At 38.8% G+C, this 26,816-nt stretch overlaps 1 protein-coding gene across 3 annotated transcripts; it reads right to left on the reverse strand.

Annotated features, from left to right (window-relative positions):
• On the reverse strand, nucleotides 1-26,688 carry Ptcd3 (pentatricopeptide repeat domain 3). Of its 3 annotated transcripts, none has more exons than XM_005385406.2 (24): nucleotides 26,567-26,688; nucleotides 24,224-24,276; nucleotides 24,093-24,129; nucleotides 21,256-21,301; nucleotides 19,441-19,509; nucleotides 18,872-18,976; nucleotides 17,162-17,285; nucleotides 14,589-14,704; nucleotides 12,860-12,930; nucleotides 11,508-11,595; nucleotides 10,755-10,815; nucleotides 10,579-10,661; nucleotides 9,555-9,699; nucleotides 8,643-8,693; nucleotides 7,080-7,169; nucleotides 6,781-6,809; nucleotides 5,850-5,956; nucleotides 4,955-5,033; nucleotides 4,768-4,858; nucleotides 3,616-3,701; nucleotides 2,946-3,094; nucleotides 1,396-1,437; nucleotides 829-987; nucleotides 1-541 (listed from the first exon to the last, which is right to left on the reverse strand). In XM_005385406.2, the coding sequence occupies exons 1-24, from the start codon at nucleotides 26,668-26,670 to the stop codon at nucleotides 460-462; spliced, it is 2,067 nt and encodes a 688-aa protein (XP_005385463.1). In that variant the 5' UTR covers nucleotides 26,671-26,688; the 3' UTR covers nucleotides 1-459. The 3 variants fall into 3 exon arrangements, with proteins under 3 accessions (XP_005385463.1, XP_013370125.1, XP_013370126.1); XM_013514671.1 differs by having other exon boundaries at nucleotides 450-541; nucleotides 776-987; XM_013514672.1 differs by lacking the exons at nucleotides 1-541; nucleotides 829-987; nucleotides 1,396-1,437 and having other exon boundaries at nucleotides 2,982-3,104.
• Nucleotides 26,689-26,816: the final 128 nt, after the last annotated feature.

The raw sequence follows: 26,816 nt of genomic DNA on the forward strand, positions 1-26,816 counted from the left end.
TATGTAGATTAATTACATTTATTTAGTCTTCACTTACCAGCAGTGCAGCCTAAAATTGCCATTATCCTGTTTTAATCAATTCTAAAATTGATACTACTGATCAAATAGCAACTGTGATGTAATTTCAAAACCTTTAAGTTCAAAGCAGCAGCAGCAGTACACAGGCCAGCAAAGTCTGATAAGCAACAGCATGCCAATATAGGCAATGGGAACACACTGTGGGTGTTCAGGGCTTATCCATTTATAAGAGCCACGGACCTCATGTGTGCTTGTATCAGAAGAGATGAGATGGCAGTGCTACTGCTTAAATGGTACGTCTTGAGCAATGCACTCATGGATGGTTTAGTAAATAGGACATAAGGAGCTTGATCTAAAGTCAGTGTTGTGTCCAGTTACTTCACAGTCCCAAATTCACCAAACTGGCATCCTCTTGTTTTCTTCGTGTCATGGTTAAATATTTCATTTGTTGTCACTGTCGCTGTCACTGCTGCTGTCACCATCACTGTCACTGGCCAGTGCAGTGGGGTTGCCCAGGGCTTCCCTGTACAGAAAAGTAATGGAGGTTACACTACAGCTTGTCCGGCACTAGGCCCCACCAGGCTGCATTCAACAATGTTAAGAACAAAGGAAGGGGTTCCTGCACCCTCATCTACAAGTTCCCCTAACTCATGATGGTGAAGTAATCATTAAATCACTAAACCACTACATCCTTTTTGTAAGGGAAGAATGGAACACAGAAGAGAGAGATTTGTATCTGATTGGGAGGAATACACACCCTGCTCCTTCAGGGTGAAGAGTCAAGCTCAGCTTTTTGGTTCTGGGGCTTACTTTTGTTCTGGGTCCATTGCAAAGTCCGTCATTGCTCTCTGGGTGAGATTCTCACAAACAGGCAAACTGAACACACTCGCCAGCTTCACAACCTCAATGGCCTGGGCAGGACTGTTACATGCTTTTGCGTTGTCCATAAATTCATTCAGAAGTTCACTTCTGTTTTTTAAAAAGGGCAAAATAATGAACAGTCTCCAACTGAAACCCTTCGAAGGCTTACACATAAAATTCAGACTAAGTTTATTAATAAAACCCTCAAACAGTAACTTTGGAGTCAAATTACACGATGTCTAAAGGCCCAAAGAGATAATATTCACTCCACATATCTTAAGGATTTACTCAGCATATCCCCAAAGTGTCATGATCACTGTGCATAGGTAAAAACTGGTTGCGCCAGGAGGCCCATGATGGGAGGTTGGCTTTGCTTCCTCAACAGAGCACCCAAACAGTGGCTGATGTGGACAAAATGGGCATGCATGTTATTTGCTTAGGCAAGAAGCCAGGCACAAGAGTGAAGTTCATCTAATTCCAGCCTATACCAAGTGAGACCTGTTAATGTCAACTTACCTGGGAATTTTATTATGCTTCCTAAAAAGTTCCAACATCTTCCTGTACAAGAAGAGAAAGGAGGGTGACTATCAATACTCAGCAAAACAAGGTCATCAGATAAAACTGTTTTCCCTGGGCTCAGAGACTAAACACCCTTTTCACATGGTAAACTCCTAAGATGTCTACTTGTGGGCTCTACTTGTGGACATTTCATGGGCAAATCTGAACATGGTCAGTGCTGAGAACTAGAGAATACACCCTACCTCCCTTGAGACACGAAGCACAGCCTGGCCTCCTCCCCTTCTATAACACACCATGGGTCTGTCCTAAAACTCTGTTACAAAGAGCAGGCTCAGATCGAGGCAAGTCTCATGTAAGTGCACGCCATCAACCTGCCACATGCAGGACAAAGGCGGAACACATACATTCAGCTCCCATGATTCAGCTGAGGTCCGTACCCCTGCGCCAATCATCACAGCCTGAGTCCTAGCAAGTGTGCTAACCTATCTGAGCTAACCAACACATGCAAATGCTAGGTTTGTCACAAGCAGTGAAGGAGCTAAGCAGGTCATGTGTTGAGTGAGCCACACTTCTAAGAGAAATTACAGCATCTTTGCCTGGAGATAGTTTATTTTTCTTTTTTTTATTTTAAAAAATAAAACAAGGAAAACATTAACAGACAGACATCCATGTATAAAATAGCGTAAGAATAATACAAACAAAACAGTTACAGACAAAGTTGTAGGAAATTAACCATGGTTGTTGTATTACTTATTGATATCTTCAAAGTGGTTTCTCAGGAAAACAAAAACAGAGATGTACAAGATTGATCAAACAAGTAATCATTAACTCTTCCTTTCTGTAGAGCAATATAAGACAGTACAACTATGTTAGCTATCCTGTATATACATACTTACATAACCTGGAGACAGTTTAACAGCCATGTTTTAGGCTGGTAGTCAGATGTTCAAGTTATTTTTTTAAGTAGGAAGCCATGCACAGTGCACCTTGGCCCCTCAACCAATGCATGTACATCCAACATGAACTAAAGTAGAACCAACTGTGACTACCCCAATACATCCTTTGGTTGACTCCTCACTTCTCGAAAATGAGTATGCATAAGGTTCCCATTCATAAAACTAATTGCTAGAAGTTAGTATATGAGTAAAGTGTTGATGAAAACATAACCCACATAATGACATAAACCCCAAACAGGTTCTAGTCAGGCCATATTCAGTAAATGCTAATTACTAAGAAGTCCAATTTAAATTAGGGAGTGGAGATGAGAGGAACACTCAACAATAACCCAGTGACCAAACACTGAAGGGAAAGACAATACTCAGCCACCTAACCCATGCATATACCCTGTTCTCAAAACTATCTCATGCACAGTGATCTTCTCCCAAAAATTTGCTTTTTAGCTGGTATTTCCAAGTTCCCACTGAAAATTCCCTATGCATTCTTGACAAACACATCATACAGCCAAATTAGAGAACCTCTATGCACTTTGGTAAATGTCCTAGACTCAACAGAAATGCTACTAACTTACACTCATGGTCTATACTCACCAGGCTTCCTGGGCTCTCTCAGCCCTTAAAAAGAGGAGAGCTATACAGTTGAGAACATTGGCTGGCCAACTGGGAGCAGCCTGTCTGGCTTCTTGGCTTTCGTAAGTAGATTTGATGTCAGCAGCACAATCAGCAAACGCCATCTGAAGCTGAGAAGCTCTAAGAGTCAGCAGAACTGAGCCCTGTTAATTTCAACTTATCTGGGGATTTTATTATGCTTCCTAAAAAGTGTGATGGTAATTTAAACTCAGGAGATAACGCTTTACCATGTGAACACGTCATGTATGTGGTACATAAAAAAAGTGAAAAGAACGAAGGGCCCTGTTCTGGGATAAATAATTTGATTATATGTAGTTTCAAATTCAACTATGAGTTTTCTTTTTATGTGAAAACTTTTTAAAAACCAAGCTATGTTCAGCATAGGGAAGAGCTATTTTCTTGCAGCTTGCTTTCAACTACAAGAAACAGAGTGACTTTAGGACTGGCATTCTGCTAGCAGCAAGATGCTTAGATGTATCATAACCTAAATCTGGGTTTGGAAGGCAGAACTCTTCACAAGGACAGCTGAAACCAGAGAAATCACCCTCTAAAAGGACCTCAGTGTTAGAGGATTACTGATGAGTATACATCTAATAATGATAATGAAACTTGAGTTTCAAGACAGTCCTACCTGTGGTGGGTGTTTATCCCTTGCCATGAGCATCAGGATTTCTTCTCTTATGTTACCACGAAATGGGAGACCATATTCTTTACTATCTTAAAACATAAAAAAAAAAAGAGTGATCACCAAAATGCTAAACTTTTGGCATTGTTGGGTTGTTAACATTATTGTTTTGGTGCATAAAAAAAAGTTGCTGCTGGGCATGGTGCACACCTATAATCCCAGCACCTGGGAGGCTGAGACTACATAGTGAGTTCAAGGCCAGCCTAAGCTACATAGCAAGAACCTGTCTCAGAAAATCAGAAGGACTGGGGAGATAGGTCAGCAGCACAAGCACTGCCTGGCAAGCATCAATTCCTGGTACTAAAAAAAAAAAAAAAAAAAGTTAAAAAAAAAATTAAAAACAAACACAAGTTGCTGACATTTGCTGATACTTCCTATTTTAGGTTTATCCCAAAATTCCAGAAAAGCAGTAAGATGGTTAATGGTACAAACAAATGAGTAGTGAAAGCACCTGTTTTCAGGCAGGTGTCAAATATAACACAGGTACTACGTTTGGGCAGCCCCCAGCTCTATCTACATATTTGGAAACTTTCCAGTGTTCTCTTCCATAGTCATTAGTACAGTCTTGTGCAGGGCAGGACTGTTCAGTTTCATTCATGGAAACTAAGGCAGCTAGAAATGGATTTTATGGTAACATAGTAGTCACCTAATAAAGATTCAGAGTATCTGTGTCTCATCTTGCACCCTATTCACACACATAGATCAGAACAACACACATCCATGCCATGGCAGCTACCAAGAAACATGGTTGTAACGGGACCAAAATGATCCAACAGTGTACAGAGGAGCAGCCGAGGCTTTAAGGTCACAGACTTGCGCTCAGATTTAGAATCTGCCACATAATTAGCCCTAATCTTTCCTGGGTCACATCACACAAGTGCTGCACAAAACTGAACTTATTCAAATGTCACAAAGGGAGAAACGGCATTTTCAACAAAGTTTTACTTATGCAGTCCTATATGCAGCATGAGCAAGTGATGAAAGGAACCTCAACTAATGTAGTCAACCCAGCCCAAAATGGAAGTTGTATCTCTAACAATAACGTTAACATGTTAATTAAGCTACAGGACAGTGAAGAAACAGAGGCCTGCTACGAACCTTTCCAAATCTGAGGAATCATTTCTAGCCGGTTGGCCACATCCAAAGCCTGGAGAAGATCTATCATCATTTGGCAATGGGGAAAGAGCACCTGATTAGGAGATACACAAATATAATTTTAAATCATTAGGAAAGATACCCACAAATTCATGTACAATGATAAATGAGGAGTCATGAGCCAGCTTACCGAAGGTATCAGGTCTTTATACCACTTTAAGGTGATATCAATTTGTTCCATTAGACAAAGCAAGCTGAAAAACCTGGAACTGTGATGGAGAGAAAAGGCATGTTTAACATCTCTACATCTAACAAGCTTAGGCTTAGTGAGACTGTACGTATTGAAATTTATAAACAATTTTAAGTTACATGAGCCAACGTTTGACCCAAGAGATGCTCACTGTGCCTAACATTCCAATCAACATTTTCCTGCCCCTGAACGGGCCATTTACCACTGCCCAAGTGTCTCCTCAGTGTTCTGAGGTCCTGGCAAGCAGGTACTGAGTATTACGAGCCATGTTAAAAGCATTCAATGTGAAGCAAGGATTCAGAAACACACAAAAGACAATCCTCCCACAATGATTTACAGGCTGCCTCTTTTTTTTTTGGTACCGGGAATCAAACTCAGGACCTTGCACTTGCCAGGCAGGCACTGTGCCACCGAGCTATACCCCCAGCCTCAGGCTGCCTCCTAAAACTCATGCTGTTATCTGCCTAAACACAAACTCACTGATGGAATATCCTCGTCTCCAGTATACTGATCTTCAAATACTTTTTAAAAAGCAAGGGATTGGGAAAAAGTCTTTAGGGATTCTCCCTGGTACAATAATTTGAAAATACATATAGAGGACATAGGAAAATAAAGGTACATGGATTTTGAAGTGTAACAAAGAAAAAACTCTCAAAGCATACACACTACCACATTCAGTAATTTTACTACTGCTTTAGTTTCTAAGTGCTCAATTATTATTAAATAACAGGCATGCTTCTTAAAATCAGGAATGAGATACGGAAAACCACCAAAAGCTTTCCACCTTCAAAACCTACCAATTAAAACAAGAGGATACATTTCCAAGCACACTTACTAATAGAAATTACGTTGAGAATCAGATCCAATGAATTTCCGGTTGTCTCCCGTGTTTAAAAGGCCATGTACTTGGTAAGCAAGGTCTAGATCTCTGAGGGATGAGCACTGAAAATTTGCAAGTAGTATTACTCTGACATTCCTAGAAGCTAAACAGTGGCTCATTACATAAAGAAAAAAGTACATTTTCTTGGGGAACACCTACGCTGATTCAATTTATTGTTTGCCAGCAAGTAAGTTTGAATTGGGAAAAAAATAAAGTTTAGAAAAATTAACAAAATTATTATGATCTAATATTATACCTTTATAAACGCTCCCAAAAGAAATCACCCACAGAACACAGTTCTTTCCTCCTGTGAAACACTGATTCTTATCAACAATTAAAAGATGTCTGACTCTGCATACTTTTTAGCACAGAAAAGAAAAAAGCCTGGAGAATATGGAACTGCAAACAAATTGTCCTCTGATCCAAGATATACTTTATTCATCCTGAAACAGCATGATACTTTTCTTATAAAATTAAAAGCCAAAATCAAAATCAATTTTTATCAATTTAAAATTAACCAGCCAGGCATGGTGTTGCACACCTCTAATCCCAGCAGTTGGGAAGCAGAGACAGCAGAATAATGAGTTTAAGGCCAACCTGGACCACATACTAACATTCTGTTTTAAAAAAAAAATTTAAAAAGTTAACAGGCAAATATAAAATATTCCAGAAGCTTATTGAACAGAGGCATAAAAAGGGCAATCTTTATAATAAACAGAGTAGGAATGCTATATAATTTACAGGCAAATTTTAGAGAAAGAAAAACAGAAGTGAAGACATGAACAAAAGTTAAGAGGTAGGAAGTAAAAGAACCTAGTTACAGTTAAATTCAGGAAATGGAAAGTAATCATCTAAAAAATCAGGACTATGAAGAAATGGTACTTACAACATACATAGCCGACTGAAAAAATTTATCTGGAAATCAAAATTGATAAAGAGTTTGTGTTATTAAGAAGGAAATATGTTTTATAATAAAAACCTAGTAAACAAAATAGGCCACCTGTTTTTAAAAACAAAGAATAAAGCTAAAGAAACACATGACAGAAATTTTGTCCTCCCAATAATCACCCAAAAGATTACAAAGATAATTAAACCCTTCCTTCATCACCAGACCTCTAATAGCCAGCACTCAGGCAAATGGTCTTGTCCTTCAATGGGAAAAACACAAGCAATTTCTATACATACCATCATCCAGGTCCACTGGAGAAAATGTCTTTCCCACTAATTCGTTCATTATACTGTAGATGATGAGAGAGTGTCCTTTTAAAGAGCTTCCTGCAGAGTAAGAAAGCAAAGGGATTTACCAGGGGTCCACTTCTTGTACCACTACCAAATACACAACACCTGGTGAAACTCACACCTCCTGAGTCTAAGGGCTATAGTATATACTAGTATTTATTAACTTCCTTCTCGTGCCTATTTTCTATACCTTAGTGATAATACAACTGTAATAACTGCAAATATTGTGTTATAATTTCCTAAAGCATGTATACATTTGCTGTCAATTTTATTATTCACTAAATTCTTCTTAGATTCACTCGATTATACTATATGTGCATTTCTTTATTATTGTAGCCTCTCTCCTTCGGATACATTTTAGAAATCACTACTGCAAACAGCCAAGTGATATAGAGAAACAGGCACTCCTCTTTGCTCCCTGGCCACCACAGTCATGGCTGCTACTTAGGATGGCTGAACTGCTCTGACTTTGGTTAACAATTGAACCAAAGTAGGAACATTATGGCACAGAAAAAAGCAACAAGCTCTGTGCTCTGAAACACTAGCATGGCTACAATCTCACCACGTTTAAAAGAGTAAAAATTCACAGGATATAATTATCGTGGAAACCATTTACCAAGATAGTCAATGACCTGTTGGACTATTTTTCTCCATAAAACAGAAAACTACAGGTGAAGGTGTGGACCTTGCAAAGTTAGCCCTCTAAACCAGAGAACCAGGTTTCCTTACTATTGTTTTTATAAAATCTATCACAGGAAGCAATAACAAGAAGTACTACTGTATCACTCAGGGTTTTTTTTTTTCTCAGGCTTGGGGCAAATGAGTAAGATTCTTAAGTGCCTACTATTATACATGCCTTCCAAGCATGGCACAAGATACTCTGCACAATTCACTTCATCCCCACACCCATAGTCCCTTTGAACGTAACTGGTAAGGGGCAGAGTTGAAACGTCAACTCACATGTGCCTGGCTCCGAAGTCCACAGCTCCCACGGGAACTAACTGACCTCTAAGTAGGTGACAAACAGGGTCTAAAGATCCTCCCAGATGCTTCACACTTTTCTCTGCAGCAACACTGTCCATTAACTTTCTACAAAGATGGAAATGTCCTCTACCTGCACCCCTGAATATGCAGCCACAGAGGGCTGCTGGCCCCCAATGGCACGAAGTGGTTTTTTATTTTACTCAATCAGCCACATGTAGTTAAGGACTATTGTACTGGACACAGAGCTCAAGAGACCAAAATGAACTACATACTAAAACACCTCTGTCCATTCTTATTTGTCCAGAAATACCAGTACATTTAAGAACCCTGTCCTCTCCAGCTCAACTTTGGCATCACAAACAGGGTCATTATCCTCAAGAGTAACTTTCTTCTCAGGTCATAAATGTTGTGAATTTTCCATTCTTAATTCAGGGGCAGATAAGATAACCTGCAACAATCATACAAACTCAAGGGAGATGGTCAATCTTCTACAAAAATTAAAGTGTAAATTAAAGTAATACTTACCATGCTGATAAAACACCTGAATAAGATGATGATATGTTGCAAGCGAGGGCTCTCAAATTACCAGATGGATAGAAAAAAATAAGAAAGTAAAAATACAGCTCAAAATTCAGCTTAATGAGGCACACTGAACTGTAAATACTGATGTTCACATTTAAGCAAAAGATGCCTATCTATTCTTTGAAAGAGACATTTTGCAGCCCATATTGTTAATGTAAATAATATGAATATATGACTCTTCATTGAGAATAATGCACAATGAACTTATCTCCAAGCAACCTTCTAAATAAGTAATTATTGAAACAGACACACATTTGGGTTGAAATAGTTATGCCAGAGAAATGTTATGGAATTAAAAACCATCTAACCAAAAGGGATCAGTTCTCTTCAGAATCAAGACCTGGAGCTCCAGTGGCACAATCAGTTAGCACACAGTACTTTTACAAAATCAAGACTTACAAAAAAGGATTAAAATACTAAAGTAACATTATAACCTTCTGTAAAGAACATGAAGATGATAAAAGCACTCCTCATGATAGTACATACAATTGGCCCTTGGCAGATTCTCAAGTCCCTTAAATAAAGTAACATACAACTCATGTCTCACGTATTTAAAATCAGCTCTACATTACCTGTAATACCTAACACAAATGGTATGTAAACACTTGGCACACAATACTGTTCAGAAATTAACAAAAGTCTTGTTTTCCAGATACTTCTGATCTGTGGCTGAATCCGTGGACACAAAAGCCAACTGCACATGTAACTAAGTGTGCCAAATAGTGGAAAGGTAGTTCCCAACATACCACAGTACATACACAGCAAAAGAAACCACACATCTTCAGTGCTTATGTGGCCCTGAAACCTTTGGTCAGCAGTCTCTCATCTTCCGAGGACTCTGAGGTGTACTCTCACCTATTCCAATGGCTTTCATTTCACGTAAGGTCTGTAAGGCTGGCACTTTTCCAAAAGTATGAAATCTTCGCAGGTATTTCAGAATGGTATTAAAAGTCTGTAGATTTGGTTTCACCTTCTGTGCAACCATATGTTTCAGCAGACTCTTCAAAGCAAGAAATAATTTTTAGTCCTTGGTAGTTAATTTGCCAAAACTTTATTTCATGTAAAAGGAGAGAATTTAGCTTTCTGGCTACATTTGTAGCAAGGTAGTAACTACACTATATCCCTAAATTAAGAATTGCCTGGCCGGGTGTGGTCATGCACTCCTGTAATCCCAGCACTTGGGAGGCTGAGGCAGGAGGATTGTTGTGAGTTTGAGACCAGCCTGGGCTACAAAGTGAGCTCAAGGCCAGCCTGAACTGCATAGTGAGACCCTGTCTCAAAAAGACCAAAAAAAAAAAAAAAACCAAAATACAATTAAAAAAGGGGGAAAAAAAGGGGCGAGCCCCAAAAAAAAAAAAAAAAAAAAACAAAAAAAATTGTCTACTAATTAGCAGGACCAGTGATTTTGCCTTTCAGAGAAGCCTCCTAAGTCATCCAACCCACATGATTAAGGTGTCTAATTGTCTCCAGGCTTCTACCTATTTTCTAAAAAGGAAAAAACAAAACACAAAAGACTAAACTAGTGTGATGTAAAAACACTATTTATATCCCTAAATTACTAGACAACAATCCAATGATTTCAATTTAACTTACCTGACAGAAACTGCTTGGGTTTATTTTTTAAAAAAAAACCTATTACGCAGAATGAAAAAAGTAACCCAGGTCTTCCTGAATTCTAGCTGTAGACTCTACGTCAGGCAACCTTTTCTTCTCAGGTATCAGCCACAGCTACTGAACTTACAGCGTTACTGGAAGTCAGTAAACAAGTTAACTGCTGTCTGAGAGCAGTAACTGCCATACAGATGCTCAGTGAGCGCTGTCTCCATCCCACATGAAGGAGTTAAGGTCTACTGGAAGACAAATGAGGATTTCTCCTTACCAGTATATTATCCCATTTCTTCTCATATTTCTCATTCATCAATGCTGTTGCTTCAATCAATGCATTAAAAGTGTGTACATCAGCTGTAAAAGATGAAAAACAGAATGTGGGCCAACAACTGAGGCATTTCATACACTCCTGAGACAAGAGGAATAAAGGGAATGCTTCAAACTCACCATGGAGTCTGTTGTTTAGTAACTCAGTGTACAAGTTCAGTGCCTGTTCAAGAGCTCGATGCTGAAAAGGGGAAGGAAAAACCAATCATCAGATTCATTCATTACAGAAATGTCTGCACATCTACTAAGCCAGGGATGGGAATACAGCAGTAAACAAAACAGACCAGACCCCCATTCTCAGGAGTTTGTACTCTGGTGCAGCAGTTTTCTACCCAGGAAGCACTGGGAGATCATGAAGATATCTGTAGTGGTCACAACGCAGGGTGAGGGAGGAAAGTATTACATTTAATGGAGAGAAGCAAGCAAGCCTCTCCATTCTAAAATGCACAGGTCAATTCCCCAACAAATCATCAGACACAGTACATTTATAAAGGCTGAACATTCCTAATCCAAAAACTGTAAAATTTGAAATGGTATGAAGTGTGAAACTTACTGAGCAATGATACAATACTGCCAAGTGGAAAACTCCACACTTGCCCTCATGTGACAGGTCACAGACCAAACGAAGGCCCACAAACATTGTACAAAATTATTTTTTTGCTGTGTGTGTGTAATGTATATGAAATTTAAACATGCCTTGTGTTCAAACTTGGTCTCATCACCTAGACATGTCATTAGGTACATGCAAATACCCAAAATCCTTAATCTGAAATCCTACTTCTGGTTCCAAGCATTTTGCACCCAACCTGTAGCTGTGAGACTGAAAAACCCTGACTTAGTTGACCATAAACATAGTAAGTAAAACAAGCGTACCTTCACCATTCCCCGGATCATTGTGCAGTAAGAATGTTCATTCTTCTCTGGCATTACAGCAAAGATTCGTTCAGCGTTGTTATGTGTTCTAGATTATTAACAGAATAAACATGAACCAGGGAAACACAGAAAACCGATAAACAGTCACCACCACTAACAGTTTTCAGCACTCCTGGCAATATGTCACGCACTTTAGGCACAAACTGTCAAGTAACTCTTCCTGTCCCGAGAAGGAGAGACGGTTATCATTATCTTGAAAATGGGAAAGATCAGGCTAAAAGACTTTAAATTACCTGCAATACTGCAAATAGGGAACATAATGATAAAAATGAAATACTTATGAAGCAAAAAGTTCTCACATACAGAAAGCAAACCGTATGACCCCTCAGCCAGAACTCCCCAGAGGCAACCACTAAGAACAGTTCTTTCTGAACCTGTTGTCATATCTAGCATAAGTGCACATATCTCTTCTAGTACTTAAAAAAAAACCAAGGTCTTTCTTCAAAGCCCACACATGCCCTTCACAACTATTCAAAATGACTAAAATCGACCAAGATATTTAATCTACCATTCCATGACATTCACGACTTCAAAATGAGTTTTAGATAATAGGAGCTTTCCTTCTCTAAATGCACACTTGAAATATTTTTCTAATATTTAGATACTCCCACTCAACTCAGTTACAAATTCTCAATGTAGTTAAACGTTATTTATCTTTTATCAGAACTACTGAATATCTCTGCTTGCTTGTCAATAGTCGTCTTTTTGTTTTCTCAGTGCTGGTGACTGGACCCAGGGCATCCTGCATGCAAGGCAAACACTTTCCCAATTGAGTTGCATCCCCAGACTAGTCAAGTTTTAATTTGGAACCACATTCCATTGTCTGTGTATTTTTAGTAAATAAAACTATCAAAAACTGCAGAATGAAGGGTATATATTTCAAGGTAGCACTATTGATCAAACTATCAAAGGCCATACTATGTAAAGAATATGCCAAATTAAACAATGGAAAAACAAAACAAGTATGAACCCTAAAAGATTTTTGTACTGCTGGCTGAAGGTGAAGACTTTATGACAAAAGGTCCTAATCATACAAATATAATGAAATTTATATTGCACAATAAAAGCAAACTATTTTTGTTTGTTTGTTTATTTTCTGAGATAGGGTTTCACAAGGCATTCCAGGCTGGCCTCTAACTTGCTGCAACCCTCCTGCCTCAGCCTGCTGAGTGCTGGGATAGAGAGATGCCCCACTGCAAATTCTATTTTAGAACATCACCTTTAGGAGGTGGTGCAGCATACTCTACACTGTATGCCACTGTAATACAAAACTCTAATTATGTGTAACTTACTTCCAAGTAGTGAACAACTGATGACCAGTCTTCTCCTTAGATTTCTTGTTATTTTCCTCTGTGGCCTCTTCCTGGATTATCATGAAAAACCAAGAGAAGACAATGGAATACAATCTCCCAGTCAGACTACTTAAAATTACAAAGGCAAAGAAAACTGAGAAAAACAAGCCAAGACCTTTTTTTAAAGACTAAGCCTTGCCATCTGATTCAGAAGCCAGGCTCTGGGATGAAGCTGCCCTGCAGGCTTGGCTAGCACTGCAGAGACCAGTGCTGGCTTCAGGCTGTAGCCTCAGGTGCTGCAAGGAGCAAAGGGGGCACTGGGGATTTAGCTCAGTGGCACAGCACCTGCCTGGCAAGCGCAAGCGTGAGTTTGATTCCCGGTACCGGAAAAAAGAACCAAAAAAAAAAAAAAAAAAAAGGGCAAAGGGTCCCTCTGGGAAACAAGGTGACCTACAACCCACTGCATGTGCACTTCAGAAGACTTACATTACTCTGCGTATAAACGGAAGAAAAGTATCAGTAATCCTATTATCTAAAAGTTTTTTTCTTCTTGGAAGTACATTAAGATACAACACCAGGTTGTTTTTATTTTGCAACAGAGTCTAGCTAAGCTGCTAAATTGCCCAAGCTGAGCTTAAACTTGCAATCCCCCTGCCTCAGCCTTCCAGAATGTGGCAATTTTGTAGTGTCACCATACCTGAGAAATACTTTTAGTGACTTTATTCTTATGCACACATAAAACACTTTTTTAAAAAACAAAAATGGAATATATACATGTTGTGTTCCTTATCTAAAATGAATGTTTCAGACTTCTGATTTTGGAATATGTGCATATATACATCTCAGAAACTGAACTCAAGTTAAAACATGAAATTCATGTTTCATACACAAAGGACACACAATGTAACTTTATACAGTATTTTTAGCGTCTGAATTTTGATGGCAAGCAGTCACATGAGGTCAAGTGTGGAATTTTCCACTAGTGGTGCTCAAAAAGAGTATGTGAGGAATTTGGTTTCAAAAATTTTTATCAGGGATTTCAGATTAACGATGTGCAGCCTATACGTTGTTGTATAGACTGTTTCCCACTTATACAGTGAATCTTTCCATATTGGAACCAACATGTACCCAGTGTTCTCAGTGGCTACTCAATCCTCCTACCATAATTTGATCATTCATGACTGGACATCTGGATTGTTTTCAGTATCTTTGCAATTACAAGTATAAAATCCATATTACAAAAAATGTCATATGTATCTTCATTTACTTGACTCAAAGGATTCCTCAAAATCTATTCTGTAAATGAAATTCTTGAGTTTGGAGACACAGGATGATTCCACCCCACAGGTAGCATACGGCACAGCACCTCTAGCCTAGAGTGCTCTCTCCTCCCTACACACTCATGAGTTTTTGAAAAGGCTCAGCCATGCAGTCTTTTTGTGTATGACCATTTATAATAATCATGCTGTCACCATGACAGAAGGGCTGGTCCAAACACTTCTGGTCAAAATTTTACATGAATACATAGTAAGTGAGGACAAAATATTCTAAGCATGAGTCTAGGGTTAAAATAATTGTTTAAAACTCTCTCTTCCTCCAGCACCACTTTTTATCATCTCTACTGTATCACATTTCAATACAGTTGTCTTACTGCTACAATGACGTATGGCACAAGCACACGTTCTATTTTGAGGAGTAAAAAAAAAAAAAAAAAGCCAAAAGTCATTACCAATTCTTCTGACTGTTCAGTCTGTTGAAAATGATATTCAGTTGAGGGCTCTTGGTCACCATAGTAACACAACAAATCCAAGAGACTATTAGTTGTTTCAAGAGAGACAGTGGTTCCTATGGGAAAGAAAAAAAAAAAACTTCAAGCTGTCAAGAACTAAAGCCTGACTGCTGCTGTCCAATGGTTTATTGCAAGAACAGTTAATGCTTTACTTTTTTTTTGACCAATTTTGCATGCTTATATCTGATAATCTGAACAACTAATTTGAAGACAACAATATGCAACATAACCACTGTTGAATTCCTATCATTTTGTTTGGTGAAACTGCATTGTTTATAGTTTTTGTTTTCCTTTTTTATTCTCTTTAATGGTTTGATTAATCTTCCATTCTTACACCTGGTAATCTGACCAACTTCAATGAAGATAAAAATATGTAATATAACAACCACTGTTAATCATTTTGTTCTAAAACCCTGTAACATTCTTATTGTTTTTACTTTGTTCTGTTTTTGTCTATGTTGTTAGCATTTTGCGATTGTTCTTTTTTTTTCAATTCTCTTTAAAATTAAAAAAAAAAGAAGAACTAAAGCCTGTTAAAGTCCTTCACTTTTTCTATTAGCAGTGGCATTTTTGGCTACATACTTAACATCATTTACCACTTTATTAATTAATGACCATGCACTCAACATCAGCCCAAATACAAAAGACACGAGGACAGGGACAAATCCTCAAGTGTCATATAGTTTGAATGAAAAGATTAAAATATGAGATGAGTTTGACCCCGTGCTCTGTTACTTTACATACTCTTACAAACAACTTCATGGTTTTAACTATCAATTCCAAAACAACCATTCTGCAAACTATTTCCACTTAGTTCTCCTGGCCTAGACAGCATGAACAAACACAAACAATCTTCCACTTGGATTAAGACCCTCACTAAAATCTTGCCTAAAAATACTAGTATAAATACCTAATTAGAGTAGCCTTTAAAAGCTATTATTCACTTCAAGCTGTAGCACTGAAAAAAAACCTGTTATTCAAAACATGCTACAGCTGAGGATGGTGGGTCTGTAATTCCAGCACTCAGGGGGCTGACACAGGAATATCACTGTGAGTTCCAGGCCACCTGGGCTATACAGTGAGACCCTGTCTCAAAAAGAAAAAAAAACAAACCCTTCCATCTTGGTACTCATTAAAAGAAAAGGGCAGAGTGAAGAGAGAAGATATGAGACACAATTTACTACATTAAGATAATTGATGGTATCTTTCTAAAGAAAATACACTGATAGTAAGTGTTCACCAGGAAACCAAAAGCTGAGAAAAGGGAAAGCAGAGTAAAGAGGACACAACTTAGTCTTGTATCGTAGAGCTGTGCAAGCCTAAAAAATGGCCTAAAGTCAGTTTCCTTTACAAAATGACTATTAAACACATCAACTTACAAGGCACTATGGAATCGAATGAAGCATGTGAAATGGCTAGCAGAATGTGTGGCCCTTACAGACGCTTGAAAATGAACGTACTTCTCCATCAGCCTCCCCAGTGAGCTGGCTCACTGTTACCAAGCTATGGTTCTGACACACTGTGTTTAAAAAATGTTCACTGGATGACAGCACACAACAAAATCACTGTGGGTAAAAACTGTAAAACAACTATAAAAGGATATACGGGACTAAGAACTTTAATGTAGACTGATACCAGGTGTTGATCACATTTGACAAGAACAGCCTCACCAATTTATAATCTGCTGTAGTGACTCACTTGTACACCTTATACTGTAACAGCTTAAGTATGGAAGTTCTCCAACACAGTTTTATGCGAATGTTTGTGTTCAAGTACACACTGAGTAGTCCAGTTCAGCCTCATCACTTCTGCGTTTACCAGATTTTCATCCCATATCACCAAACAGCGCTCCAAACTTCAAAATTTAAAGAAGTCATGCCAGCTGACTCCGATGTTCTGTATGAATATTCTCATAGCAGTGAATCAGCTGTGCTATTTAGAAGTATATCCCTGGAGGTTCAGCCAGATCTAACCCAGAGTGCAACAGGATTTCAGAGCTAGAGGGTAAGGAATTAAGTGACTTTCAAGGCCACAGAACAATCACCATCAGAGCCAGCAGCAGTATCAAACCCCTGATCCTAGATTAGTGCTCTTTAAGTATATCTGTCTGCTTTACATGGCCCTCCCTTCCAAAACTCAAGATATATACCTACCTAACATTAAAAGTAGAAGCTAAACAAAGAATGGTTATATAATTTCTCTACCATCACTACTGCTATAGAGCTCAAAACATAATCAACTAACGAAGATCCAACTTTTCTTGATGACATATTGAGCAAACTCAAGGCCTCTCACACACTGAAAAACACTATGCCACTGAGGTATATGCTCAGACCGCACAAAATTGCAATTCAATCTTGCTTGTAATTTTAAAACAAAGGTAAAGCAGTATATGAGAGATTGCTTACTCAACTTAAAAACAGAAACACCGTTAACAAGCGAAGTTCAGTACCATTTGCTGGATCACATAACTGTGGCCTATGAGGAGAGAGGCTTTAATCAAAATGAGTCACCTGCTTGCAAGAGCTGATCAAACATGTTCACAGAAGCTTTGACTTTTCTGAGCCTGATTCGTTCCTTCAGGGCAGCTTCACTTACATCTTCTATCAAGGGTTCAAAGTACTCAGGCATTAAACACTAGGAAGAAGAGATGGCTGAAGTTATACAAACAGGGAAATGTGAAGAGGTAAGCAAGCCAGGCGTGGTGGCACACACCTGTAATCCCAGCACTCACAAGGCTGAGGCAGGAAGAGAGGCTGAGGCAGGAAAATCGTTTCAAGTTCGAGATTAGCCTGGGCTACAAAGTGAGCTCAAGGCCAGCCTGAACTGCATGGCGAGACCTTGTTTCAAAAAGACCAAAAAAAAAAAAAAAAAAGAGGCAAAAAAAGGAACTTCTATCACCAACACCCCAAGGTAAAATTTCACTGCTCCAATTCAGTTTTCTTGCACCAGATATTATTCATCACCTCAACGTGAATGGTAAGAAACAAAACATTAAAAAAGAGAATTCTCAAGTATGAAACAAGAAAACTGTTTAGCTATTTTCAAACTTCAGAATATTTAATCTGTATCTGAAGGTCCCCACACTTTCAACTAAACTTCCCAAATTCAAGTTGACTTTACTTTTGCACCTGCTAAAAACCATTCTTCTTCCTTTATTCCCAATCTGAATTAAACATGTCAGAGTGCACCCAGCTCTCAAAGGCTGGAAATTTTCACCTTGGATGGTGCTTTTCCTCTAAACATTCAGTACCACCCAAGTACGATTGTACCTCACTCACTAAATTTTACAATTTTTTTCTCAGTATATGTTTGCAGAAAGTAATGATTACATTGATCATGGGCAGCAGGCCTTCGTACATAGCACGTTTTGACTCTTTTTACTTCTCATTCTTCTCTCCTCCCTCCATCTCTTGATCCTCTTCATTCACTAATTTATTCAAATTACTTTGAGGGCGTATAAGAACCTTAGGCATTAAGATAGGCAATGGGGATAGAGACATAAAAGAAAGGTACTCTCTACCCTCAGAGTACTTCCAGTCTAAGGGAGAAAGCAGATAAAGAAATCATTACAAGGCTGGGGGAGCAGCACAGGAATAAGTTTCTACAAGGTTCTGATATGATTTCCTAGCAACCCCGCCAAGAAAATTTTACAATACAGTATCAAAGATGCTGGCCACTGTAAAAGCAGGAGACCTTTGGATGACTCCAAACAAGAGTGGCCTTGAAGCTAAGCACAGGAAAGTAAACGTCAACAACATAAAGGGGACAGAGCAGACCAAAAAATGATCATTCTATAGCTGCCACTGTCCTAGTTCAGGAATTTAAAAAGAGAAAATTAGCAAGGAAATCTAAGAAAGACACACTGGGAAGGAGTGGATAGAGAGCTCTAAGGGAGACTGAGGAGCAAAAGTCATAGAGACAAAGATCCACAAGCATAGTGCTGCAGAAGCCAAACAGGGAAACAGGGTGAAAGCAATTAGATATAAAAAGATTTTAAAAGTACGTAAGTGCTTTTAAAAATTTTTTAATTTTGAGACAGGGTCTTGCTGTGTAATTCAGGCTGGCCTTGTATTTGCAGTGATCCTTCTGCCTCTAGCTCCCAAGTGCTGGGATTACACGCATGTGCCTTAAGAGAATTCAAATGGCTACTTAAATTTACCCATAAGAATTTGATTTCATTTACATTTATGTAGTATTATGTCAAAAATGAAACTATTTACCGGTATATGAGGTTCAGCTATGTCCTTCTGAAAATATTTGGGATGTGAATTAATAATAAACTTTGCTGCATTTTCACCAGACTTCTTTGCCAATAAAAATGTACGCTATTAAAAAAGAAAAAAGATTTAGATACAAATTGGGATTTAAATATAATTGAGGTTCAAGCAAATTCAAAATCATGACCTAATAATTATTCTCCTCTTCTAAAGAAAAAGAAATGCACTGCAAAATGGAATTCCAATTATAAATTAAGTTACTGTTCACACATCCAACTCTTCTAATGAGTGTAACATAACTCCAGGTCATGTACAAATCAAAGTATATAAAAACAACACATTTAACTGAATGGTTTTCTACAGTATGAAAAAGCCCTAATATTAAAAGCCAAAACCAAAAACTCCAGAGACAATCTCTAAATCTTTCTGTTAATAGTGAAGGATTCACAAAGTCTACCAGTATGTCACCATCTATAAACTTTTCAAAAGCTTGTACAATTAAGTTACACATACTCTCATATTCAAACCAGTAAGATAAACAAATCCAAAACAAATTACGTGAAAATACACACAGATTCCAAACTAGATGCTGGCAAGAGGTAAGGATCATCCTGAAATGCATAAGGGGCAGCTGTGGGATCCTGTGGAGAGAAGGGATACCTTTTAAATTATATTTTTATTTGGTAATGATCACAAATTCTGTAAAATACGTTTTAAGTATGCATGTTACATTCAGGAGCATGTAGATTTGTGCATATATGTAAATGTAAGACAGACATATATTAATAAAGATACCGTACTGTCATCCTGTGAGACTTGCCAACAATTATGCACAACTAAACCAAATAAACAGCTGAAACTCCCATGGCTGATTCTTAAGACTTGAGTCTGCTATTAGTGAGGACTACTGCTATTTTCAACTCTAAGTAAGGAGCCTCTAGATGAATTCTGCTATCAGTTTCCTAGTAGAATATTTCCTTCAAAGCCTGGCCACTGGCCATCCATGTTCAACTTTGTCCAAGAGTCCTTCCTAAAAATAGAGGAAATACTGGGCCCTCTCAGGTGTGAACAGCAACTGTTCCTCCAGTGTTCTGTTGCTCAAAGTGCTATACTTCTTAAAGCTGTTCCTGCTGGGAGTGGTAGCACATGCTTATAATCCCAGCACTCTAGGAGGCTAAGGCAGGAGGAGGAAAAGCTCAAGCCCAGTATGGGCTACTTAGTGAGACCCCTACTCAAAATAAACAAACAACAACAAATATTCCCCCTTATCCTTGGCAAAATCAACTCAATAGGACAACTGATCCACAATTACTTTCTCTGTCTCCTCAGCCTCTGACACAGCCACCTGGGCCTCCTGGGACCTTTGTTTCATACTAAGAACTCACCTATCTCCTGAATCTGACTGTGCCTTTGATGTCTTTCTTGCCTTACTGACTTACTTGGGAGTCTCCAGAGGCCGGCGCTTCCCTGAAACTCTCAAGAGAAAACTGGTCATACCTAGTGGTCTGTATGCAATTTATTTTTTTCTTGTCCTAGTTTTCTTCAGCCACTTTCAAAATCTTTATCACTTAGGCAAGGTTTATTTCACCTGGCTCCATCACTGGCTACAAAGATGTAGCAGATACCAGTTCTACAGTTAACTGCCCTCTATTATTCCTGTACTATTCTCAACCTATTGCCTAAGTCTGGTTCTGATCTTCGTTACTGTTATTTAATAAGACACCTGCAAGAGCCTCTACTTTTGCTGACATGCTCACCTCCTTCTAACTTACTACACTCACTCTTCCTATCAGTCTCCTGATTTTTCTCTCAATGACTCCAAAATCTTCTGTGGGCTCTGAGAAACAACTTCTCCAATTTGGCCCCATAGCTCGGACACTTCAACCCAAATTTCCTTGACTTAAGGAGAATCTACCATCAGTTACTGTCTCAGGAAACTGCAGAGACCTGTTCTCAGGTTCAGCCAATTCTTGCTCCTTAAAACTCTCCACCTACTCCATGCTCTCCTACTGCAATAATCACTGCTCATATATTCATGCACCATTAAATGCCTCGTATGTGCCAGCCCTTACTCTAGTTACCAGAAACAACAGACAAAAATCTTCACTCCCTCAGAGCTTATTACATTAGGGGAAAATCTCCACAAAATGAATACTACAGAAACTAGGTAACAATATACTTGTACATCTAAGGAATCTGCCTGCTGAGAAATAGCAGGGAAGCCACTCCTGAATTCTAGGAAAAGTAACAGGATCGAGGGCCACAGCTGTTGAATTGAGAATGGTCTGTAGGAGGCTGAAGCAGGAGAGGACAGACACTGTTACAACTGTGAATACCAAATATGTGTTATTAGCCAAGTTAAAAACTAAGAACAAAATCCTACTTACCCTGTTTACTGTGGATGCCAGTGCCTGAAGAACAGCCACTTTATCCCTAGGAGTAGCAATCAGAAGTTAATCTTGTCAGGCATCTTCATACTCGAAGTGAAGAGATAATTCTACTCTCACTGCCTCAGCCAGTCACAGCTCAGGACTCACCTCCAGCTGGTACCTACTCTCTCTCTGGTCCACTGACTAATAACAAGTTAGAAAGCAGGAAGTGTCTGGTTCTTTTCTCTGAAGATGGTGGTGAGTAATTCACTTGTACATCTGTGTGCTTTGCCTGTGCTCTGGCCTGGTCCCTAATAGCATCACCCACGGCTAGAGATTCCTGCCCTCACTTCATAGAACTATCTTGCTAGCCTCCTCCTATCCGCTTTCCCACACATTCCTACTGCAGGCTTCTAGACTACTCTTGCCAAATTAGACACTTAACTCAGGCACAGATGAAAATAGAGGCTCCACTCTGGACCTACTGAATCAGAGCCTCCAGGATCCATGGAAGACTGTCACTTGCACCTTTCTTGAATTCTCAGACTCTAGAAAATCCGCCTGGTGTACAGCCTTTCAACCAGCCCTTCAATACCCCAATGACAAGAACTACAGGTCCACTATCCACTGTCACTTAACCAACAGGTTTCAGAGCATAAACGACAAATGAGATACCTGGTTTAAAATCTATTTTTACTCCTTTGTTAGATTTAATATGCTGCATTTCCAAGACACTTGTAATTCTTACCAAGTTAGCACATCTTTCTAATATAATGAACAAATGCCAGAGAAAAAACTGACATATTACTCACTAGTTCTCTTCTTTAAGAAAGGTTATTTTTTAAGAGTAATCACAATAGATTATCTTTAAAAAAAACCTAGGCTTAAAGTGTTAAGCTAAAGTATCATGTGTTATCTGTCATCCTGTGACCTGACCCTACCATGAGTTTGGTATTCTTTTAAAAGTACTTTTACCACACGTACTGCCATAAAAAATCGTGTCATTCTCAATGTTTCTTAAATCTGACTATACTATCAACGTCACTACACACAGACCTAATTCATTTGTTATATCGTAATATAACCATTTACTTTTTTTTTTTTTTTTTTTTACTATTTACTCATCGATGAGTATTTAGTATGAAGAACATTCTCATCCATGTCTCTTTGGATTTATATGCTAGTGTTCCTCCTAAATTGCTAAGCAGTAAGCATGTGCATTTTAAATTTTGACTAGGTCAAATTTCCTTCCAGAGTTTTAACAATTTACTGCCCCAGCAGCAAATGGATTTAAGACACCCAACATCTTCTTCTTGCTAATTTGGTAGTCTTTAAGTTGCATTTTTGAGTCCAATGCCTAATGTATTCACCAAAACTGGGTTCTCCATTTCCCTAAAATAACTATACAATTTAAATTTACTGAATCAAAACATTGCCCTTTTCACGTCATATTTGTATAGAAAAACTCACAATGACTATTGAACAAGTTATAAAGTCTTTTACAGCACCTGTGTGATCTAGGAAACCCGAACCTATGCTTGTTTTAAACTAGGTGTGATGGTGCACACCTATATTCCCGGCACTCTGGGATGCCAAGGGAGGAAGTCTGAGTCCAGCCTAGCCAACTTGGTCAGACCTATTTGCAAAAAAGTGAAAAATTAAAAAGGGCTAGGAGGGGGCTGGGGATTTAGCTCAGCGGCAAAGCGCCTGCCTGGCAAGCGCAAGGTCGTGAGTTCGGTTCCTGGTACCGGAGAAAAAACAAAAAAAAAGGGCTAGGAATTCATAGCTCAGTGCAGAAGCCCTGAGTATTGGGAAAAGAAAGAAAAAGTTTGATCTCTAAAGTAAAGCAAGAGGAATTTATGGTCCACAAGACTTCTTCCAAATCTGAAAGCAGATTCCTTAGTTTGGCAAGAAGAGGCTCTGTACCAGGGATCAACATACTTTTTTTGGTAAAGGGACACATAATAAATAGTTTGGGCTTAGGAGGTACAACCCTAATGAAATACTAAATAGTAAAAGTAGAGTATCCCTAACAATTCAATTCTAAATTAAATGTGTATGTATACCTTATATTAAAAAGTTATACCTCAAAACTTAAAATAATAACTATAACCAATTAAGCTCTATGTGATACTGTTCAAATTGCTGAAACAGCCCTTTGAGGTAAGTGCTATCACTATCCATACTTTATACTATGGCAAAGAAACTAAGCAATTTACTTCTGAGTAGTGGGACTGTCCGTAATTTTATTACCTTTTTTCAAATTAGATTTACCCCATCTTCTTTTTGGCAATAATCATTAATTACTTTTATAATTTTTAAAAGCTTTTAAAAAAATGAACATGAGCCTTTATTACACTCAGAATTGTAAGATTTGACTTTTTAAAGGGTCTTTAAGTATTCAATAAAATCGTACTATAAGCACTTCAGTGAGGTTTTACTTCTTACATACTCAACAAATGCTGAGTGAGACAAGGTATTTGTTCAAAGAGCTAGCCCATGAGTGAAAAGTTAAATTTTGAGGTCTTCTCTATGTAGTTCAGTCTGGCCTTGAATTCACTTTGTAGCCCAGACTGGACTCAGAATTGCAGCAATCATCCTGCCTCAGCCTCCCAAGTGCTGTGCTTAGAAGCATGCACCACCACACCCAGCTCTTTTTTCTGCTTTTATGTAAATCTTTCTCCACTTACACTCTCCACCTTCCTACTTATGCCCCTGAAACTCCCTGCAACATGCTTCACCTCCTCCCTCTTTCCATTTCTTTTCTTATCATTGATTCCTGTCTGACCAGACCCCTATGTTTTGCTCAATAAACACTCAACCACTTGGGGAATGAATACCAATCAAATACTCACCAAGTTTTCTTTTTTGGAATGACTACTTCTTCAATTCCTTAATGAGAAAAAAATCAAATCAGTTTCCTAATATTACTACAACATACAATATCTTGATAAACAGGGAAACTATTTCAATAGCCTTAATATACCTGTTACATCAGTTCCTTCAACCTTTGGGCAAGCTGTATTTCCAGAATAAAATCTGCAAAAAATGAAAGCTTTAGCTAATACTCGTTAGTGAAGTTACGAGCTCAAAGCTTACTTCTACTTACATGCATTTTGAGACCAAATGTTTCAATTACCATAGACCAAACAGACTGGGTAATTCAGGTCAATGTATGGGAGGCCGTGACAGTAAAGATCAGCTTGTTTCACCTAAAGAATTTGTATAACAAAGCTAAACACCGTCACCCATGGCCTTTTATGCCACATTCTTTAGTAATCAGGAATGTATCAAGTATGAAAGATGTAATTTATACTTAGAATTGCTCTTATTTTAGTAGAGGCTCAAGTATGAAAGAACATAACCCAAAATATACAATCACTGCCCCACAAGTGAGTCTTACAATATTCTGATCACATTAAAATTATAGTCAGTATCCCACAGATAATGGGCATGATTAATATTACCTTGTGTATTCCCTTGGTAAATGGCATCAGTACAATTCAGAAAACTGAGATGTCATTACACAGAAAAATGCTTCCTCCACTACATCTGGTCTCAGGTATCATTTAAAGACAATAATATTTCTTCTAAGGGTATTTTAGAAAGGAACCAAATCTTACATATCATGCTATGTGTTTCTTGTAGCATAACGACCAAGAACAGCCAGCCTGTACTACATAGTGAGAATATATAGTCTTGAGAATAAATGCTGAGGGAGGGATGTTGCTGTCAGGTAAAGAAAATGGGTAGATAAATGTCCACATTAAGCATAACCAGGAACAGGAAGATTGGAATTGAACTACATAAAGGCTTCTGCAGTCCACATCTGTAATTCCAGCACTAGGAGACTGAGGCAAGAGGACCTCCCTAAATTCGAGGCCAACCTGGGCTACATAGAGAAATCAAGGCCGGCCTAAACTACATAGTGAAACTGTCTCGAAAAAAGAAAAAAGCTTCTGCAATACCAGGTCAAGTGTTTTCTCTTGAGGGTAATGGAGAGAAAGTACAGATAAAATATTTACTGTAAACTACTCATCTTTTTTGTTCCTTAGGATTTTTTCACATGGTTATCTACTTAAACTTTATTTACTACCATCCAACTGAGGAAAAGTTTCACTACAATCACTGAATCTAAAATCGCGATTTCCGGGGGCTGGGGATATAGCTCAGTGGCATAAGCACCTGCCTGGCAAGTGCGAGGTCGTGAGCTTGATCCCCGGTACCGCCAAAAAAATAAAAATAAATAAAATAAATAAATAAATCAAATCGGGATTTCCTTGGGCTGGGATTTAGCTCAGTGGTAGAGTGTGTGTAACTAGCATGCATGAGGCCCTAGGTTCAATCCCCAGCAACAAAAATATTACATAATTAATACAAAAGCTGGGTGTAGTGGCGCACACCTGTAGTCCCAGCAATGGGGGAGGATATCAAGTTTGACTCAGTTTGGGTAATTTAACAATTTAGGGAGATATTGTCTTTTAACTTAAAAAAACTGAGCCGGGCATGGTGGAGCAAGCCTGTAATCCCAGCACTCGGGAGACTGAGGCAGGAGGATCACTGCGAGTTCGAGGCCAGCCTGGGCTACAAAATGAGCTCAAAGCCTGCCTGAGGCGCATATCGAGACCCTGTCTCAAAAAGACCAAAAAAAAAAAAAAAAATTTAGAAAAACTTCTGAGGCTGGGGATATAGCTCATTGCAAAAGCCATGCGTTCAACCTTCAGTACTGAAAAAAATGTAAATGAACTTTTAAAAATAAGTTTTTTAAGTTAAAAAAAAAAAAACTACACGCTATTCGTCTCATATTTCCACAAGGTCACTGTAGTAATAAAAACTACTTATATAGTTGATTCAAGTTCCAAGCCTTAACTACCACAGATTTAAAGGATGGGGGGGGGTGTGTGTCATACTTCCGCTTTTATGATAATCTGATCATTTACTTGATCTAACTTAAGGGTGTTTGTACATAACTAATATATTTCCCTAAAGAATACATGCTAGGTTGGGTTTTTTTAGTTTTTTTTTTTTGAGACAGAGTCTCGCTATGTAGTACAGGCTGGCCTCGAACTTACAGCAACCCTCCTGCCTCAACCTCAGGCTCCCGAGTGCTGGGATTACAGGCGCGCGCCATCCACACCCTGCCTAATACATGTGTTTTGTATTCCTGTATTTCAAGGCACTGGCGCCGCAAGCTCGTTCGTGGGGGACAAGCGGCCGTGAGAATCCGCATGCGCACACCGTAACATCCAGCCTAAATCCGCAATTCTCAGGATAATATGACTAAATTGATTCCAAGTTCATCCTTACGGATTCCCCATACTTCTCTTACCTGCAACTGTGTAACCTTTCATACACACCTACCCGCTGACTCGTGAGGGGCAAGCGAAGGCCACTGCGGACCCTCAGCCACCGAGCAGACACTACGGCCGCCATCTTTCAGTTCTCCGCAGAGCGTGCTGGGAAAGCACGGCCTCGACCTTTAGGGTCAAGGGGAGGGGGGAATGGACGGGGAACACGCGGCTAGAAATGGGAGGTAACAACCTCATGGTTGGAAAGACTGTCACAGCAGTTAAAGGCTC

The sequence above is a fragment of the Chinchilla lanigera genome, unplaced genomic scaffold (genome assembly GCF_000276665.1).
Source record: "Chinchilla lanigera isolate Chin_1 unplaced genomic scaffold, ChiLan1.0 scaffold00023, whole genome shotgun sequence".
In the NCBI taxonomy this organism is placed as follows: Eukaryota; Metazoa; Chordata; class Mammalia; order Rodentia; family Chinchillidae; genus Chinchilla; species Chinchilla lanigera.